At 36.4% G+C, this 22607-nt stretch overlaps 1 protein-coding gene across 1 annotated transcript in view; it reads right to left on the bottom strand.

The window, feature by feature from the left end:
• LOC133533351 (uncharacterized) overlaps positions 1-22526 on the bottom strand; it is a 41524-nt gene extending 18998 nt beyond the window's left edge. The window contains exon 1 of the mRNA XM_061872308.1: positions 21831-22526. Coding sequence (XP_061728292.1) covers positions 21831-21883 — 53 coding nt within the window. The 5' untranslated portion in view covers positions 21884-22526. The remainder of the gene's footprint in view (positions 1-21830) is intronic.
• Between the last annotated feature and the right edge of the window lie 81 nt (positions 22527-22607).

Genomic DNA, 22607 nt, shown 5'->3' with positions numbered 1-22607 from the left:
CAGCACTGCGATATTCTGCAGCTGCAGCATAACCTTTCTATTCCTCTGCACAATTCCAAACTTTTAGCTGACTTCTAGTGGTTAGATGAGGTTTCTAAAAACCCAATCCCGCAATCCTGCCAATAAACCTAAAATCCTGACATGTCAAAAATCTGGATTCGATAGAGAAAATCCTCAAGATTGCTTATTAAATATTTGGTAACTGTATTGTTATCTAAAAAAAGCGGTACGATTTTTCAAAAACTCCCCTCTTGTACTTCGATTAAAACGTAATTTCGATTGTATGGCGGCGGCTAAGTCCGATCGAAACATTTAGTGCACGGCAAAATCGGCAAATGTTCTCACCTATTTAGTATATACGTGACTAGATAAGTGTATAACTTATGACGTAGGATAGGTTAATATAGTTAACATTGCAACTGTTCTTATTTACATATTTATTTAAGATGTCTCAAATAGGAAAGGTCGACAACTCGCGACACCTGCACAGTGATGTCACCACACGTGCTGCGGTCACGTGAACGCGAATTGGGGAGTTAATTCATTCGAAATTCGAAGAAAGCCTACGCCCGTCTTTAGCGCTCTCGCATTATACGAGTGACAAGGATGCAGGTAGACAATTTTCGAATTTCATTGCACACTCCTCCCGAAATCCTTGCATGACACGCTTATCTGTATCACTATACCTACTGCCCACGATGCAAATAGTTGTAACGGCCATTGAAAAACCAGTTTGAATTTGGGATTTGTTACGCACCAATACGATTAGGGTTGCCATAAGAAAAAATAGAATATCCTGACAAAAATCCGGAGTTTCGGACATCACCCTAAAAATCCTGACATTTTCTAGGCGGCCATTTCTCAATCATCAACCCAATACATTTACACACAAGTAATAAAAATAAAATAAGTTAAATAACCTTCATAAATATACATCCCTTATGCCAAAACCTTTCGTGGGTCACTGGGCTAGTCGCGCTACGATTTATGCCTCGCATAAAACCTTACTCTATCCTCTGTCCAACTTCAAATAGCCAGCTTCTAGTGGTTACTTGAAGTAAAAACCCTGAACTCGCCAAGTCCTGAAGTCCCCGCAATCCTGATAAAGGACCAAAAATCTTGACATGTCAGGGGAAATCCTACCCTACCCACGACGCAAATAGTAGTAACAGCCATTGAAAAACCAATTTAAATTTGGAATTGTTGCGCGCCAATACGATAAACAAATAATATAATGTGTTTATTTACAATGGCTGTTAATTATAGGTATAGCAATTTCCCGTTCCACGTAGTACAAATATAAGGAATTAAGGACATCGTTACCAATGTACTGTATGTATCTTGCATTTTTGTGCGATAGATAAGTAGATAACGAAATTTCGATTTTAGTTTTTCGCGGTAGGCCATTTGTGTTCCTTTATACCTACCGGAAGAACGATAGTAACGGACGTAGATCGTAGACTTTTCGCGGTAGCTGTTCTGAGGGCCTACTGCAAAAACGGAAATTGAAGTTTCGTTATCTTCCTCTCTATCGCTCTTGTACATTCGAGCGATAGAGAGGAACATAACTTTTCTCGCATTTTCGTTCTTCTCGGTAGCGCCCCTGTCTCGCACGTGCTATGGTCACGTGAATACACACCATGCCAAACCGGCTACGCCGGTACGGCCATTGCTTTATGTTAACTCAAACACAGTAATCAGGCTGTATTATTTATTTCGTAGGTACTAGGTACGTAAACATGTATAGATATTTTTCACTCTGTAACAATATTCAACGAGGAGAATAGGTACTTCTTACCTATACCTTGCTATACCAAACAACTTTCATTATGGGACTAGGGTTGACATTATTCAGGATATATCAGGATTTTTGGTTCTTTGTCAGGATTGCGGAGGAACTTGGCGAGTGGCAGGGTATTTTAGAAACCTCAGCCACTAGAAGCTAGCTAAAAGTTTGGAGATATGTAGAGGAAAAGCTAGGTTATGCTGTAGCTACAGTTTGATATACACCGTGTTTTTATTGAATTCCGTTAACTTCGGGGTATCGGTAAGTACGTTCAAAGAAACTAAATCACATGGTTATCTCTCTGCTTTGCCTAAAGGTTGACTGGTAGAGAATGTATCATGGCATTAAGTTCGCCTTTTATACTATAAGGTTTTCTTTTGTGCAATAAAGACTAAATAAATAAATAAGTACCTAGTTAATTAAAAAAAAAATTGTATTTTCACTTTTTTAAAAAGTAAAGCGGTGTTGTACTACGAGCAATACATTTATTTCAACCAAACAATTGACAATTGTGACATATCAATGTCTTTTCGAACATCGATCGTCCGAGATAGCATTTACGTTTAGTAGCAAATGTATGAACTCGTACTAAACACTAATCAATATGTAAACAGGCCTTAAGGCAAGTGTACACATGTGTGACATGAAATTACTTAGAATACCGGTGTCTTTGAGAAAGTTACTTAATTTAAGCTCGGGATGCACCCTTGAAATTAACGGAAATCAAAAAAAACACGGTGTATAATATAGTGCATGGCGAGGTAAGTAGTGACCCACGAAAAGTTTCGGAACAATGGGCGCTTTTATACTTAATCCTAGTAATAATAAAAAACCGGCCAAAAGCATGTCGGGCCACGCTCAGTGTAGAAATGTGTAGGGTTCCGTAGTTACTCTTCCGTCACAATAAGCTAAACTGGAGCTTAAAGTATAGTAAATTGTTAACCAAGGGATGAAACGGTACCTTTCACGCGAGTTAAACAAATAGGCAAATTTGCATAATCAGTACCTAATTATTAGGTAAAGTAAGTCTTTTTATTATGAAGGGGGAACTTTTTGCGATAACTCAAAAACAGCTAAACTGATCATGTCCGCTATAGTATTCATTTAATGTCTTTCTTAAGCTCTACTTCCACGATCTTTTTCATAATTTTTGGACCTATGGTTCAAAAGTTAGAGGGGGGACACAATTTTTTTTTTCTTTCGGAGCGAATATCTCCGAATATATTCACTTTTTCAAAAAATGTTTGTTGAGGGCTCCTATTAGTTTTGAAAGACCTTTCCAACGATACCCCACACTGTAGGGTTGAAGCAAAAAAAAATCACCCCTACTTTTACCCCTACTAAATTAAATTTTTAGATTTTATTGTACGACTTTGTCGGCTTTATTGATTTATATATCCATGCCGAATTTCAGCTTTCTAGCACTAACGACAAAAGCCTCGGACAGACAGACAGACAGACGGACATGGCGAAACTATAAGGGTTCCTAGTTGACTACGGAACCCTAAAAACAGTAAATCCAAGGTCGTCACTAGCTGGTGGGCTGGGGGAGGGCAGTTGATATGGCCGATGGCCAAGTGGAGGGCGGAGGGCCATACCTTTAGTTACAATATTTATTTTCTGAGGCTTTCTATAAAACTCCACGTCACAAAGCGAAACGTTCCGGGCAATATTCGTTCGACTCGAAAAACGTGATTGACCCGGTTTTTAATATAATTAATATGTCTGAGCCTCACGGAAGTTTTGTGTTTTGTGTGGAAGTTGTGTGTTTGTGTGTTTAAAATTGGAATATTCGAGGGACGACTGGCATTTAAATGAAGGGCACGACTCACGATCTCGAAGTCTCCTCTATACAGCGCTAAGGGCGACGTGACGTCATCGACACGTGCAGACGTCACGTGAACGGAAACTTCCGGCGCTGCGGGACTGGCCTTTAAAAGGGTTATTTCTTATTTCCGATAGACACTATAAGTAACCTCCACGACATGACAAGACAACAGGTGGGCAATATCAATTTTATTAATGGGATAAGCGATCGCACCATTCGCACCAGAATAACTGGCCACTTATACGCCGTCCTAAATTTTCCTTTAGTTTCTCTGATTTTTTTCTGAAATATACTAGAACTTTTCCGACGTTTTGGAAATTTTCCTGCACTTTGTATGTTTTTCTTGCAAGAGCACGATTCAAAAACTGTTATTAGCCACTCCAAAATGAAACATTTGAAAAAGTTTATAGTCTAAGAATACATTTTTAAATTCTGTCGGGTCGGGTTTAATTGGCCCACATGGTGTATAAAGAACAATTAGACTGTGAGGGTCTGTGACAGATACTTTTCACCTTTAGACCGCTAACTGTGGAGTTTTGCAGCGTTGTTTCATCCGCTACTATCGCCCATTTGCGGGTAAAAAGTTCTAGACGGTCAATTTCACGAAATCATAATATATATTTTTGGTCATGACTTACAGAGATGTTATTATAATTTACAACAGGTCTTCATTGTTATGTTCTGCCTCAGAGGCGTTAGATATGGATATGGAAACTTAATTTTAATTAACTTATTCTAGACATTACAAATTTACTTGATATTACACACTTTATTGATCACAGATGCTGGAACATTTTTCCACAAGCCAATGAAAAAGTTTTCTTTTAAATTCCATACTTAGACATACTTTTTAGGGTTCCGTAGCCAAGTGGCAAAAAACGGAACCCTTATAGATTCGTCATATCCGTCTGTCTGTCCGATTATGTCACAGCCACTTTTTTTAGGTGGATTGGTAATTTGTTACTTCTCGAAAACGATTAGGCGGAACGCCTTACTACGTTTTATTTACAAGTTCTGGCTTTTATCGCTAGAGCCGCTAGATCGCGCTCTAGTCATTCACGCTGTTTAAATAAATAACTCAAATAGACGCAATAACCTCATGGTTGCATTATCCCGGTCGACCTTAATAGGTATTAGGTACCTATGTTAACGGCACCAATCATGGAACATTTAAGAGAAAATTTGGAGTGTTTTTAATATTTCACCGACTCCTGTAAAATTTCTAGGGACCGCTTTACGCTTTAAAAGTTAAATGTCCAATTCGTCCTTTATGTTTTCTATGTATTTAATGAAAACTAATGCAATTGGTTTCAATATTATTAACCAATTAAAACTGTGTTTTTTTTTTTTGCAGTCATGGAATGTATGGCGCCATTCATTTTCAAAATAACAAATATCAATGAAAAATCAAACTTAAGCAGCTCTTTGGCGCTTGTTTATATTAAAATGTTGCCAGCGATTAAAAACTGACGGTAAATACTTGTTTTACAGGATTTGTCTATACCATCCCATTACTGGTGCCTGTTCCATTATAGGGGTGTTTAAAGTGGCGGCGCGTCACAAATATTCGTAGGGAACCCGGAGCTAATTTTGGTTTCCTTTTCTCCATAAACCTATCGTGAAAGTACTCAACGGGCTGAAATTAGACAAGCCGGTGGGAATCGAGTTCTTTGAACGATCCGCCACTGGTGTTTAGTTGTTTACTATACGACCCACCTAAATAAAACCGTAAAAGTTCACATCGAATGACAGTAGATCCTCAAAATCAATCACTGTCAGCGTCATCACAACATTATTACTGATAACACAAATAACCTGATAAGTGATAACCGATATCGTCGCGGATTTGTGATGGCCATTCAGAATGACACATGTAAGATAATTATCAAATGATCACTTTTGTAATGGATTTATTGACCGTGCAAGTGCGAAGTGCGTGCTGCGGGTCTCCGCTTCAGCTTGGGTGAAAATGCTTTCGCGTATTTGGGGGGCTTCATTAATTACGTGAGGGCTTAAGGGGAGGGTCAAGCCGAATCTCACTAAATCTCACGTGGGGGAGAGGGGACAACTTGATCTGATAAAAGTTTGTACGGTTACGCAGCAGAAAAAAGTTGCAGTGTCCCTGATTTTTGCTTAGGAGCAAACTTTTAGTTGTTAATGTGTTAATTAAATACTTATGGATCTAATAATGTCCGTGTAAACAAAAAAGTTAAAAATCCAACATGGTTTTTGAAAAATCGATTTTCCTTCGCTATAGGAAGTCTAGGGACACGAAATCAGTGTTCTAATTACCCAAATAGCGCGTAATTTTTCTCAAAACCCCGTCACGTAATTAATCGACGCCCCCTTTCTGTCCGGCTGTCCAGGGAACCTAGCCAAGATGACAATCGTATAAATCGCCCATCGACAGACGCCAAACGAAAAGAAAATAATGCATGGGAATGACAGATGCTACGAAAAGTCACATGACTATCCATATATGTACATTATTTAAGTTTCGATTGCCGTTTTGCCTTCATCGGGGGCCTATACTTGCCGCAAAACTAACTGGCGGCTGAGATCATAATGCTATCTCATATACCCTTGTGAAGACCAACCAAGAGTGAACGAGGTGGCATTATGAGTTTATGACCTGATTCGCCACTTAGTTTTGCGACAAGTATAGCCCGGCTGTTCTAATAGTGTTCTCCTCTAAATACAGAGTCACATTTCTCAAACGATTTCGTGAAAATTTGTGAGAAAGTTCGATAATTGAGATCTCATTTTTTAAATGCTAGTTTTAATTGACTGGGTCAAAAGAACGCAAAGACCCGTTTTTTTACGAAGTTTTTACTTTTCAAAATGGCGGAATTGGTGGAGACTTGGAGAGCCCCGCGAAGTGAGCTGTAGAGTAAAGCTCACAGAGCCACGAGTTTTTAATACTTGTCCTCGTGCTAAAGATTAAGACGGAAAAAAGTGAAATTTCAAGCGTTGCAGGGGTTTCAGTTTCATTTAAAGCACGAAAAGTGAACAAGCTTTGCTGCCGAGTTGAACACATTTTTCATTCATTCGTTGTTCATTTCACCGCCGCGTAGTAAACAGGTAGGGTATTAAGGAAACATGCAAACACGTTATTTGCGGTAAACGTGACAGTGTAAGTATTCCAAATATTCCACCTGCCAGCAAAATATAGAATTGCAAATATAGACGTCAGTAAATGAATGCAGACAGGTGCCCCAAGTTCAAGGTGATCGGTGTCCCACCCTACCCTACCGATACCGTAGTTGCGGCGCGACGCTCTCTGCACTAAATGTAGATGCTCTTTCATGGTACCCCACCTAGGTACTCATTTATTATGGCCGTTGTACATATTGAGCCAAATATTGTACACAGGCCAATGTTTATTTAAATAAATCCAACGCATGTATACTCAAAATACAAATTTTGAAAGATCTCACATGAGATTAGGGGTGGAGGGTGTGTCAAAGAATCCTTAAAAACACCTCACGCAATTAATGTATGCCCCCTAATTAAACTCCATTACTTTGTTCACCGATTTGATTAGAGTCAGACCAAGATAAGTAAGTCCCAAATTCAAAAGCACAAAAGTTTCTCCTGGGCTAATGAAGATTAATAACGTGTCCTTTTGGTCGGTTGTGTAACTATGAACAAATATATAAGTAGAATTATAGGTATATGTCCATAACGGGGCCACTTCAGTCTGGCCGGGGTAAAAACTTACGATTTCACGGTCCCCTAAACTTCTAAACCACCATTCTCCAATTATTAGTCCAGTTAGTTACTAGTTAGTTTAGCTGGGCATTTTCCGCGAATCGACAACCATTGCGTATTTTGCGTGAAAAACGAGGTAGCGCTATTCTAACCGCCCCATGCAGCTCCTCCACGAAGCCTAGCAGTGTCTGCAGGTTGCTGACTGCCTCCTTTAAGTGTGCATGGAGTCCCTAGGTATTTGCTCCTATATACATGTCTACAGTCCAGAAAAATATGTTGCTGTTTCCTCTGATTCCATGCGCGCTCTGCACATGGGGCTAAATATCTGTTTTACCCAATATTATATGAATAGGTGTTTGGTGTTTGTTTATAAGTAGTGTGTCTAGTGATTTGTGATTAATCCTACTATTTTACGTAGTTGGTGATGGTGTCTAGGTGTTTTTGTTCCAGTTAGTTCAATCCTAACAATTGGAATCCGAATTATTCGGGAATTCTAACAGTTGGAATTAGTCCAATTCTAACAATTGGAATCCGAATTATCCTGAAACAGGGATAGGAAACCGGTATTTTTTGTATGGGAACGAAAACGGTATTTTTTCGTTCTTTGTTAATTACTTCATTTCTAATTAGGCAATCTAATAATACAAAGTCGTTATCTGAAAACACAACTGAGTCCTACATTTAGAGTATAAAATAAACCGAAATATATGGTTATTTCGATGTTTTTGCAAAAAACCGGTTCCGATCCCTGTTCTGGAATTCTAACAATTGGAATAAGTCCAATTCTAACAATTGGAATCCGAATTATTCGGGAATTCTAACAGTTGGAATTAGTCCAATTCTAACAATTGGAATCCGAATTATCCTGAAACAGGGATAGGAAACCGGTATTTTTTGTATGGGAACGAAAACGGTATTTTTTCGTTCTTTGTTAATTACTTCATTTCTAATTAGGCAATCTAATAATACAAAGTCGTTATCTGAAAACACAACTGAGTCCTACATTTAGAGTATAAAATAAACCGAAATATATGGTTATTTCGATGTTTTTGCAAAAAACCGGTTCCGATCCCTGTTCTGGAATTCTAACAATTGGAATAAGTCCAATTCTAACAATTGGAATCCGAATTATTCGGGAATTCTAACAATTGAAACACCTAATAGTACACAAACTTAATACCTAATAGTACGTTAAATAGTTCATAATATTTTACAACTTATATCGAATTCACTCATTCATATTTTTTCACCACACCAGCTATTTTTATTCTTGAAGAACTGACGAGAAAGTTGCATCTTATCCAGAAGAGTTGCATTGCAAGTACTAATCTCATTTTTTGAGTTGTTGTTGGTAGAATTTACTTTTAAGTGATGATTTAGAATAATAAATATGTAATAACGTACATTTTGATCAATTTGATTTGTAACGTTTTATACTTAGTATTTTCCACGCGTTGGGGTGGTGAAAATTTTTGTGATTCACTCAGAAGCAAAGTTTATTTAACCCTCGATCGTATCTTGAAATCCACACAACACTCAAGATTAGACTTTTCGAACCGAAATTTGGAATCTTTCGCGTGCCTGGGTATAAATTTCTGGTTTCAAATTGCTATCAGTTTATACTGTTCCTATTTCTGGGTATTATCATTATCATCATGCATCCACCCACAAAATAGACTACGCACAAATAGCTGCCCTAGGGAAACCAACCACCACGTTATGTCACGTCGCGTTGCGCTCCGCGTGCCCTGACACGTGGACGCCAACGCTGCCGAACGTTTAAATATAAACAAAACAAACAAAGCTGGAATTAATTTTAGGCTGGTATTTAAAGTTGAACAAAATACAAATAATCATGACAATAGGACTTTGTTCGAAGTTGTTAGAAAGTTTTTCAATCCTATTTTTAGTACTTTTATTTTTACCCCCCTGGGTTCGACTTTGGGAACTGAAAGGCTTCGTCACTTTTTGTCTTTAGTATGTGACATCTATTTCAGTTAATTGTTTTTAGAAAGTTAATAAAATTATATATTATGTATTGTGTACATAGAAATAAAAACACGAAAAACACAGTTACAGAGTAAATTAAGTACAACAAAGGCGAACTTATCCCCGTATGGGATCTCTTCCAGTTAACCTTTGAGCAAATGAGTAGAAAAACAGTAACGATGAATGAATGACATACAAAAACAAAAGAAATTATTCGGTTAAAGTGCCGAATATTCGGCATACATTTTTTACTATATTTGTCTTGTTGCAACACTGTAAAATTTGAGCTCCTCCGGAACTTTGTTCGAAGTTGTAAGAAAGTTTTCCAATCCTATTTTTAGTATTTTTATTTTTACCCCCTTGGATTCAACTTTGGGAACTGGAGGGCTTCGACACTTTTTCTTTAGTTAGTATGTGACATCTATTTCTGTCAAGAGAACATTTCAAGTACATACTCTATTCGATCAAAATTTTTCCATAAAACACACGTTGAATCCATGGAATATTTTAATTATTTGGAGTAAGTATTGAAAATTTGTTTGCAAGTCCCTTGCCTTTTGACTTGTTTGTTTCTAGCTGTTTTTAGGTAGCGATTCACCTTTACCTGCTAATACCTAATGGAAGCGTTTTCAAATAGTTTATTAAATGACACAGATGACCTGATTATTTCGGGTGAATATTCGATTCGGTAAGATCCCATATTTGGCTAGCTCCATATTCAGCTCATCTTTAATAATTATTATTTAAAATCATTTTTATAGGAGATTGGATGATTAAAAAAATATTTGTTTATAATATCAAAGCAAAGCCTTAAGTCCTAACAATTTAGGTTACTTATGCTGAATGTAAAAAAAGAAGCCTTGAGGGTAGGGATTGCAATCCGGTCCGGCGGATCCGGTAATCCGGCCGGATCCGGCACTTTTCAGGAGCTACCGGATCCGGTAAAAATCACCGGATCCGGACCGGATCCGGTAAAATAAAAAAGACGCCTAAATACAGCACGCGCTGTGCGTTTTAGGTGAGGAAAAAGCGACGGATGAGAGATATAAAGTTGGATAGAACAAAAAACTAGTGAAGAAGTTTAAATATAGTGAGATAAAAATATATTTATTATGACCATAACTGGGAACAGGAGAGAATTTCTTCTTCTTTCATTTTGGTGGCACGATATGACGATTACATAAATACTGTAATAGAAGGAAAAATTAAGGGATGGAGATGCCATGGAAGGCATTTGTAATTTATGCTAGAGAGAAGGTTAATGTTATGTCATAATGTTGTGATAGAAGATTAAAACTAAACAAATGAACAGGATTAAGTCGCCGGTACTCAACCGACTTGAGTTGAGCTCATCATATATATGTATATCGATAATCTTTAGTAGATCTAGATTCTTCTCTATTCAAATTTAAGAAGGAATCTTTTGTCTTCACAATTTCATCCAATTTTATGCATATTCCTACATCTTCGTACGTACGTGCTACTCTACGTCTAGCCAATTCTTTACTTGATCCATGTAACTTTTCTTAGGGAGTCTCTTTCCGCGATGGTTTTAATCCTACACTCTATTATTTTTGCACGAGATCGCTGTGTCGTATTTCGTTCCCTATAATTTGCCCTTAGACTTATACAAAACAACATTTATTTAAATCATACATTCTACTACTTTCACGCACATAAAAATGAGAGCAAAATATATATCTTCTTTTCTTACTAGAATGGATGTCAACGTTACAAAGAATTCAATCAAAGAACAGTTACGAAAACTTGTCCTTTCAAGGACTTCCATTTCCCACCCCAAATCCCATCATCAGGCTTTGTAAACTACTCAAATTCATAAATATAATCGAAAATTTGAGTACTTGTGAATGGTTAAATATAATAAAAACCGATTTCATATTTTGTTTTTAAAGTGATATTGACATTGTAACACTTTTTACTACTAAGTTCTATTTTATTTTTAAGAAGTTATTTATTAACTTCAAATTATAGATTTAGGAATACGCATTACGCAAAAAACTAGAAAAATATGTCACTTAATTAACTTTAATATCCCTATACCAAACCGGGCCCGGTCCGGCCGGATCCGGCCGGATCATGGCCAAAATCCGGCCGGATCCGGCCGGATTGAAAATCAATCCGGTTTGCAATCCCTACTTGAGGGTAAAGGCGCAGCTTAACGCAGTTGGCGCTGCAATCGTTAAAAAAAACTTGGACGGACTCTATCTAAACTAAAGTTCGTCTACGCTAACTGCACAGACTTTGACAGAACAAAACGTGTGGAAATGTAGTTAGGTACTTAAATAATTGTCATAGTTTCCAAGAAATTTGACATTTATCATGACATCGCCACACTTCGTCATTGCCAGGGCTATTCGTCGTAAAAAATATCGCAAAACAAATATAACACCGAAATAAAACAAAATAAATTAAATTCGTACTAATATTTTAATAATTTATTTCATTCATAACCACAACCTAGCGAACGAAAAAAACATGATTATTATCAATCGCTACCACAACCCAAAAGTGTGCATCTTGTGCTAAACAATATTTATTTTTGCAACAAAATCTCCGAAGTCTGGTGATATGCAGTTTTTGCAGAGGTCGCTTCGGTCGACTCTATAAAAAATCCAAAGAAACAGACTAGCTACAGACTTTCGGTTCCAGTTGAAGGTTTTTAACCTCATTGTGCCTGTGACTCTTAATTAGTTTTTTCTACTCCAGCATTTCAATCAGTCAATTAAATGATTGCCAGTGATATCTAAATCAAGGCGCGGTGACGCTTATCTTTAGGATCATAATACAACTCCTTAGCAGTCATCTTATGAATATTCTTACAATATAGTAAGTAGTAGTAGTAGTAGTAGTAGTAGTTAGTAGTAGTAGTAGTAGTAGTAGTTAGTAGTAGTAGTAGTTAGTAGTAGTAGTAGTTAGTTAGTAGTAGTAGTTGAATTTTTTAAAGACTAACGTGCTAGGCAAAGACCTACAAACAAAATTGATTTACTCTTGTTTAGGTAGGTGTGCTGTTTGGTGTTTCTCTGATAGGCGTTTGCTACTCTTATAAAAAAATATTGTGTGCAACTATGGGCGTCACCCTTAACCCTTTGAACGCCAAGAGCCACTAAAGTGGTCGTGTGCTGTCGTGCCTACCACGCCAACGACCACTAAAGGGGTCATGGCAGACGCTGTCAAAGCAATTTTACTGTTGACAGATAAGGTTTAATTTAAATTCGTTTCTCACTAGTTGAGATGTTGCCGTGTATGCCACATTTTGATGCGAGAGAGAAAGCGTTCAAAAGGTTAAAAGGGGCATGCTAATACGTAAATTGGAGGTATTTTTGCTTCTCAAGAGCTGTTGGTGTATTAAAATTCTATGACTATGTTTGATGATATGTTTCTTGTTCTTGTTCAAATTCATGGCCTCTACATTTGAACGATCGATTGAATTCGTTGCTCCTTCTTAAATGCTTCACACAGTCACACACCTTACTTATTCCGGTCGACCTAACTAATAGCATCCTAAATGTAGACTACATTGCTGTTTAGAATGCTTACTTTCTAAGCGCGGTTGCACCTTTCAGGATTTAGGATTCTGAGTAAGTGTGAAGCGCTTTAACTGGCAATTATCTAAAATCGCATGCTATTTGTTGCAAGGTGTGTAGACACCTTATATGGCATTGCCATTATATCTATGAAATAAGTTTACCCAATTTTTAGGGTACTTCTGTAATACGAACCCCGATGCATAGGTACTCCCGTTTGTTCAAACATAATGTTTTAATTCTTAAAACTGACGTTTAATGTTCATACTAAATTTAAATGTAGTTTAATTTTCAATTTAATTCAATTCAATAATGTTTTTATGTATTTCGAATGTGGGAGCTCCATAATTATAGTGTTCGTAGTACAACAAATCTTAAAATTAATTAAGGATACAAGAAATACCATTTGCCAAAATATATATTTATATATTTTTTTCGGGATATAATATAACATGTAGAAATATGTTTGTTGTCCACTTTTATAAAGTAAATTTTTAGCAATAAAAGTCTCATGCAATTTTATTATATAATCAGAATAAACTAGATTAAACATTACTATTACGGTTCCTATTAGTGACTCGTTTGATCCATGCGTAAAAATTATTACAATAGAGTCAAACCAAGCTAAGTTGGCAACGATTTTGACAGCCCAGATAGTGCAAATGTTATTTTAAACGTCAAACTTCTATGAAATTACGAGGCTTACACAGGCTGGGCTATCAAGATCGGTCTGACTTTAACAATATATTAAGGTCCGACCGAGAACGCTTTTTTTATCTTGGCCGAGACCGAGACCGAGATTCAATTGGATTCTCGGCCGAGACCGAGACCAAGAATTTATAAAATAGAAAAAAAAGACGAATCTTGCACTAAAAATGTTGTATAATTGAAATTCAACGATTTATCAGAAAAAAAATTATCATAATCAATTCGTAGCGCTATTAAATAGTATTTTTAGGGTTCCGTAGCCAAAATGGCGAAAATGTAACCCTTATAGTTTCTTCATGTCCTTATGTCTGTCGGTCTGTGCGTGCGTCACAGTCATTTTACTCAAAAACTCTACGATAAATTTTATAACCTTTGGAACGTAGGTGTATATGTATTATGTTAGTAGATTCTTAGTTTCGAAAAAAAAATGTAGAATATATTTTTAAATATATAATATACTCCATATAAAATGTAACTAAAAGTTTTAAAAAATCATGTGGCTCATCATTAGATACAATATATTTGTGCATAACTAGATGAACTCCACTGCTTCGGGGTTTGTATGTTCTTGGTATTCAATTAGGTACCCAGGTACCCACTCGTATCGTGTATATTTTAACTTAACATTCAAACATCCAATGTGTATAGATAAATGAATACTTTGACCTAGATCACTTCATCTTCAGTAGACATTTAAATTACATAAAAAAAGGTGTTTGGTGTTGTCGAAATATAAATTACCCATAAATTACCTGTGCCAAGTGGTACGACGGCGACGCAGCTCACGAGGACAATCTATATATTATGTGTTTGTAATGAAGGAAGTTGGTTGTCTTCATTAAATATTGTCTTTATTTTGAAGTTTGTAAGGTTCAAGTTTAATTTTCAGTGAATCATTTTTTATACAAAGATATATGGCACCAGTAGGTTACGCAACGCAAGTCACAATTGAGAACGTTAAACGTTTATTATAAAAACATAATGTTTTATTAATAAAGCTATATTTTTACATTAAATTGACACATGTAAATGTGCATACAGTCCTGTCAATACACAGTAACATGGATAAATTAGGGATCAGCTGATCAGCTATATTAGTATTTACGTGGCATTCATTATTAAAAATGAGTAAACGATTTTTTTATTAAAAATAAATAAAATGCATTTAAGTTTTTCAGACAATTAGAATCCATATTTTTGTTAGTACGTGTATACTTACAAACTTATAAGAAAGATTAAAGCAAGAAAATAAAAGTAGCTTTAACATATAAAAAGTATTCAATCAGTGCCACAACGCGTTAATCTCATTAAGACGAAAGTGGGCAATCGCCCTAAAACCGCTGTTCCATACAAAAATAGCCCCCTTTTCCTCTCTGGTTATTAACATTATTGAAAACTAATTTTTCGACACAATTTGATGTATATCCACCATAGCTATGCTCATTCGTTTGTCTCGTTTTTTCATGTTTTTAGTTATTATAAGAATTAGGCACATACAAAAATTGTATATTACTTGTTTTCCCTCATATGCATAACTCTTACAACAATCAAAGAATCGAAAAAGTCAGATGAAGGGGCATGTATAGCTATGTCATTATACAACAAATTGTGTAAATATGCTTTCTATAATGTTAATATCCCGAAAGGAAAATGAGGACTACGTTGGAATGGAGAAGCATCAGGAGAGCAGCAGCATCCCTTTCCTATTAAAAATATACGTGAAAAGGAAAAAAATCTGAATATCACAGTAGAAAAGAAAACGTTGGTACCTAAACAGTAATAGCATAGCATAGCGTGTAAGTACCTATACCCTACGTCATCTCTCGGTCATAATGTTTTGCTCAGTAATCAGTGTTTAATCTAATACAATATGTATATGTACGAATTGTACGATATCGCAAAAATGAATTAGGGTTATACATAAAGTAGTTGCATAAAATTATTTGTTTTGTTCTTTTATTGGTAAATGTAATATTTGTTATTTATTTCGGTTGCAGATTCTAAAACGCGCAATCGGCGTTAAAAAAAACATCGACAGTAGGTGCCCAAGCGCGTAAGTAAATGTGTAGTTTTTATTCCTCGAAAACATGAATAATTAAGAGTTTTTAAGTTTATTATTAAGGCAAATTAAGAGAAAATGTTATAATATTTTGGCAGAATATAATATGTAGATACCTATACCTACTATGTTAATGTTAGGGTCAATGCCTTCAAGGAATGCAATAAGTCATCAACGTCACTTTTACAACGTTGTGAAACTTGTGAAACCTAATTGACACGTAGATAACCTAGGCCCCATTTCAAGAATCGTTAACTAAAAGAACAAAAACCTATAAAGTAAACAAAATGCAACGAATATAGCGGCACAGTAGTGTAGCGATAAGACGGGTCTGTGTGTGTGAGCGATGGCTGTGTGCGTGCGGTCACGTTTCGCGCGGCGTGCGCGGCCGCGCGCGTGCAAGGCCGCCCCCCGCGCCGGGTCTCGTGTTAACTTAACACCCGTTCACACTTCGCGATCTATTTTACGATCGGAAAATGTGATGGAAAGGGAAAGTGATTGAAAAATGGTTTGGCGTTTGTTGTTTCGCTGTCAAAAGGGGCTGCATCACGTGAAAACCAAGCCAAATGGCAACCCATCATTTTCAGTTAGTACCTGCCTATTATAATGGGTAATCTTTTTATTTATAATATGTATTATACATATTATTTATAATATGTATTATACATATTATTTATAATGTCATGTTTATAGTTTAATGGTTGCTGAAACGCGCATAGGTATACCTTATTTTAATTTGACATAGGTATGTGACAAAAATACCACGATGCCCAACGTAAGGGCTTCGCCAGCTGATCGGCTGGGGGGGGGGGGGTTCATAAGGCCGATGGCCAAGGAGAGGGGGGGGCATCCATTTGGTTAGAAATTTTGTTCTCTAGGGGGGCTACCACCTCCCTGCCTCTCTTGGCGACGCCCATCAACGATTGCCTATTCGTATAAATAAAAATTTCATAGGTACATAATATTTACATTTGACCTCTTTTCTGAGTGGTTTTACCTACGAATAAACTTTCCACCATAAATATACCAAAGTGACTAGTAATGTTTTCCCATGTCAACACTGATTTTCTCAACATAGGTTTACATTTTCCATATATGAAGGTACATTTTTTAGACAACTAAGGATACGTTAAGTATATTACAACAACTATACCTACAATTTTAAGCAATACATTGTCCTCGAATTACTTTTATGAAGTTCAGGAAGTGAATTTTTGCACTGCGTGAAAACTTTACGCATATTGGCCTCATCACTAAATTACATAAAATAGGTATATTCTGAATATCTGAACAACATAGTAATATCATATTCATGTGTTCATATTAATATTATTTTTTATACCTAGTTGATGTATCATTCGTGATTCAATGTGGTAATGCAGCAAGCGTGACCTTTGCGTTTGGAAAGACGCGGGACGAGTTGTTTAAAGTTTTTTTTTAGTTTAGTTTATTTTCAATTATAATTTTATTTCATTAAGTTTTAGTGTAGTTTTATTTCTGAATACGGTTTAATTTTTATTTATAACTTATAATTATTGTATTTTTATTTTTTATTAAATTATAAAATATTAGTTTATATTATTTGTATTTATAATTTTTATTTAAAATATTTTTTTTATATAAATAAATATATAAACATTCTAGTAGGCAGATGTGAACATGTCCTTGGGAAATCTGCGCAGTAGGTACTTAGGTTCTATTTTCGATCACGCCCGCTTTCGCCATTGACTTCCGATACCCAATTATAATTACAGCTGCTACTTATTGCTGCGTATCATTTTTCCTTCGTTAAGTCTATTTTGGCTGAACTAAATTTAGTTATAATTGTTAGTTACACTTTAGTTAGTTACAATTGTGTTGTATTAGTTTATAATAGGCATATAATTGTTTTTCAGACCGTATTCATAAATGGTATCCTTAATTTTAGTGCTCGGGAAAAGATAACAAAAAGGCAAACCAGGATTTTAAAAAATGAGTCACACTCACAATGGGTTAAATCACCTTGGAGGAATTCCCAATGTTTTCAATATACATATAATTATACATTATTTTACGATTCTGACGTTGTAGTTAACAGTTCTTCATCCCGCTGCTGCCTATAGTGCAATGGGTTTGTTTTTAAAATTGTATAATTTTAATATCAGTTTTAGATATGAAAAAAGCCTCAAATATTTAACTATTGTAGGTATTCGGAATTTACATCCATCAATTTAGCCTAGTTTAGCCTAATAAAACCTGACTTCGGATACAGGGCAACTACACAACAGTAAAACAGGAAAGTGATGAGTCGCGCCTCGTGGGCCTCGTGCTGCACGAAGGCTAACGCTGACATTTTCACAGTTTTGTAATCGTTTACAACATGTGCAGGTGTACTGTTCTGTGTTATGGTTCTAAGAAACAGAAGTTCAACTTCGAGGGTTGTTTAAAATGTTTAAATTATTAAATAGGCCTCCTAAGTCCCTATGTCCCTATGGACAGAATCAAACCGAAGTTTGAACTATAATGGAATAAAAGAAGCTCGTAAATTCAACACTGCAAAAATGAGTCTGGAACTTAGGAGAGTTAGGAGGAGAAATAATATTTTTTGTAGAAATTCGCAGGGTTATGGAAAATAAACCTTTCGGGAAAACAAAGTGTCTAGTTACATCAAGCTAGCGTATGATGACTGAGGTCATCCACTACCATGTGATAGAGCAAAGGTCACGTTTGCTGCGCGAATAGAAGAGAGTTACAGACACTCATACCTATCTAGTATAATCTTCATATTTATCATATCCATTCCATACAGATGCGTATTGATACGATATGCCATTATACCAGTAGCCTTTCTATCTCATCCATCTTCTCCATGGTCATTAGATTATCTTCTCTGACCACTAACTGGCGGGAGTACGCGTCACATGATTCGTAAGCATTACACCATTCACACTGCACCAGATGTACTTGCATCAATAGCATTGAACTCTCGGCTCGTGACGCACATGCTATCGAAGGTTAGCATTAGCACAGATTATTGCAAAATCCTCTACTATACATTTACTTTGTAAGGAGCGCTGAATTTTAAAAATATAAATAATAATAATTCAGCCTATATACGTCCCACTGCTGGGCACAGGCCTCCTCTCATGCGCGAGAAAAATATAAGGTATAAAAACCACATACTTCAAAGCAGATGACGCAGAATAGGGCAAAATAAGTACATAATAAATCTATGCTGTAAAGTATATCGTATTTACTGTTCTTATGCTTAGTGCGGAAGAGTTGCAGGGACCAGTGAAAAATGTCATATTACGCGGTTTTTACTAAAGTAAGTCCACGTCTAAATTGGGAATTCATTCAAGATTAGCTGGCCTTTTTTATTAGCATTTTAAACACTATCGCGCCACGCAGCGATAATGCGCTCGTTAATGATAAAAGTGAATTGCAAACACAATGTAACTCAGGGCTTCATGACTCGTGCGTTATTTCGGTCTCACGTGTCAGTGTCACACAACAGCACATTATATAGGTAGTCATCATATCCTAATAATAGCTGTCGCTATATTCGTTGCATTTGATTATGAAAGCTTGTGTTTTTAGATGTTTTGAACCAAAAGAATTCCTCTCACTCCTCACCTTTATTGCGCCCTTTTGGGATGTCAGCCTCTTCCCCATTTTTCCACTATCATCGATCTGTTGCTTTCTGCATACAATCCATCATTCTTTCGTGTTATGGACGGTCCGCCTCTACTCTACTGTGCATAGACATTGGTTAGTTGCATAGGACAGTTTGTCTCGCGTAGTGTCCACATTCCACGCGTAATAATTTGCCCTACCCATTCTCATCACTATTTTCAGTGTTCGATCTACTACTCCACCATATATCTAAATCTTTTTCGTTGTATTAGCGTAATTTTGGGTGTTACTTAGTATTTTAGACATCTTTCTTGTTCATGTGGTAGTTTTCACTCCTGCATTCAAATTCCTTGATTTGGAAGTTTAGTTTTATATATCGCTTTGGTATGTGTTCGGTATGTTACCTTACCGATTTTACCTTTTTACTGGAAGAACTTTATTCGTTTTGTCAGCCACAATTTTGGTCATACGACATTAAACCCAGCAGAGGGCCTATCGCGAACACCGAAGTTCTTAAATTGCGGACATCTATATCTGTCAATTTTAACTTCTCCTTAATTGGAGTAAAGATGCCATAACTGAGTTTGTCTCTCCTTAATTCTCTTGAGGACAATATTTCAGGAGAGAAAAAAATTGGTAAGTATTTGTATGAAGGGTTGGCCGACTTAGACGACCTGGCCCATAAAATAAATAAATAAAAAATTTCACCCCAAAAAATTATTTCTTCTAGGTACATTTTCCTAATCAGAACACGACACTGAATATGCTCTTAAACGGAGTTATTTCGATTGGAAATGTGAATCGAAATACCCCTTTGCCATTTGGAGAATCTAATAAGAATTCATCTGATCTTTTCTTTTAACTCAGCCAAATCAAAAGAGAAAAAATCTATCATTTTGTCCTAACTAAACTTGGCATTTTGCCCTAACTAAACTTAGCATTTTGTCCTAACTAAACTTGGCATTTTGTCCTAACTAAACTTGGCATTTTGCTATATTATACTTTATATTCCGCCTACTCTTCAGACTAAATTGCAAATTAATATTTTCCGTATTTAATTTCTAAAACTCTTCTGCAGATTCCCGGAAACTGAAGGAAATTGTTAGTACTCGTACATATAATTTTGTTTACTTTTCTGCTTATCGCAATTGCTTTGATAGAGAGTTATATTGCACTTTCTCTAATATCAATAATATCATTATGATCCGTTCACGTGATCCGCTTATCGGAAAATGGAAACGTGATGCCATGGAAGACTTACTTGGTAATCCGTTCCTCTAAATATATAATTGGTACCTTTTACTTCCTTGTTTTGTTGTACTTTTGTTATTATACTTGTCTTCAGAGTATCTTCAGTGAAAATTCTCTTATCGGTATGACTATTGCCTCTAAATTAGGCACTGCGAAATTGCGAATGGAGTCGTTTATTGATAACAATTATAACCATTAGGGTACGTAAGTATGTATTGTTGTTTTGCTTTTCAATCGCATAAGTCTGTGTTTTCTTTAAATTGTCCTTATCGTCGGCTTACGTCGCAAACCTTGTATCTTCGTGAAAAGGAGTTAAGAGGTTTGCATTTCGCATGCAACTTAAGGTATTGTTGACTTAAGTTGTAAATCCCTAATGTCGTTGAAGCGGAGTTACGAGGTTTGCAATATTAAATAAAATATCTTAATCTTCCTTTAGGTAAAGATATTTGGTATATAATATTCAGCGACATTTAAATAATGACCTTACATTATTTACACGTGTCTATTTTGAAATAAATAATTTTCTATATTCATGGATAGCAGGTACAGTCAGCTGCAGAGAAAAGTGACCCTGCATATAAGTTTGTATGCAAAGGTGCTAAGCGAATAGTATTGCTTTACCTACACGAACAGGTAATGTCAGTACATGGAAATTTCTAACTTCGACACGACTATAATTGAAACACCTTGCCTTAGAGCGTATGATAAAAGTTCCTGCTTATTTTCTGCTCTCTATTCCTGTTTATTACAATTGGCATAATAGCGGAGGTTTCCTCTGGATTTTCCCTTTCGCGCTTTATTTTCCTAAAAATATGGATATCAAAAAATATCGATCGGCTCGCCTCTCCTGACCAAATATAGGAAAAGACAGATAACCTGATATAGCACTTAGTGGAAGTGAGCAGTGAGCCATCCATGGAAAATTAAATAAATTATATGTTCGGGTTGACTTTTTAAATGTATACTATTGTAGGTATGTTGAAACAGTGTTAGTATATATGATGTAGATGATAATTACGGTGCATCTTACGAAAAATACCTATAGGCAGGTCAGGTGATCGTGTAGTAGTACACCTATATGTGAGCAGCGAAAATTTTGAAATATTTTAGAGCTGCCTGCCGTTGATGTGTTGTGTGAGTGTGATAGCCAAAATAACCCTTTTCGAAAATCTCAGGATCATTCCTTTCTTAATTTTAATAAGCACCTTAATCTTGAAATCCAATTCAACTTTTCAAATTGTTTTCCTTCTATTTTAAAAATTAGCTACATGTCCGGTTGGAAATTGGAAATTGAAGAAATTGCGTTCTTATAAGATAATTATTAGGATATTACTATACCTTTCGTATTTGACGGCATGCCCGTTCTCCTCCCAATAATGCCTTGTTTCCATATTTACTTCGCAACGGAAAAGATCACAATGTCAACACGGACACAATCACGTAAATCCTGAATTGTTAACACACACTTCACAAATTTGTTTAAGTGAGGTCCTCGCAATCCATTTTCGGTAACCAAACGCCGTAGTAGAGTAAGGTTTTTCCGTTAATCTGCATGTATAATGTACGAAACGTACGGGTGGCACTAGCGAGCGCCCCGACTCAACGTTTGAACAAGACTGACTGAATGCCGGCCGGTTTAGTCACATGACTGGCGGCATCAAAATATGGCACGGCACGGGCAAAGGAATGTGCGGCGCCCGCGGCAGGCCACGCTTGTCTGCACGTGACTGGGACCTCGCCGCCCACGCCGCTGCCCCCTCCGGGCCCGACTCTTCATTGTTAGGACCACGTTACGTGCCTGGAGAAGAACGTAACGTGTGAACGGTGAACGTGGCCTGCCCTGCACGCAGGTGATTAAAGACATCATACTGGGTTGGTTAAAGGTCATATAAGCGACTTATGGGTTCCCAATAAGGATTATTACTATCAAAAAGCTTCAAACTGCTTTTATTTTATTTTCTTTCTATTTGTGATTTCGTCTTTTTCAAAAAAAAGTGTGCATCTGAAAATGGTTTGAGACAGCTTAGGCAGCATTTTTATCCCACTGCTGATGTTATTATACTTAAACATAAATTAAATTAATATACAAATAACCGGTTAAATTCATATCAACTT

The sequence above is a fragment of the Cydia pomonella genome, unplaced genomic scaffold (genome assembly GCF_033807575.1).
Source record: "Cydia pomonella isolate Wapato2018A unplaced genomic scaffold, ilCydPomo1 PGA_scaffold_159, whole genome shotgun sequence".
Lineage (NCBI taxonomy): Eukaryota > Metazoa > Arthropoda > Insecta > Lepidoptera > Tortricidae > Cydia > Cydia pomonella.
The sequence above is the reverse complement of the archived record's forward strand: the minus strand, read 5'-3'. Positions and strand labels throughout refer to the sequence as shown.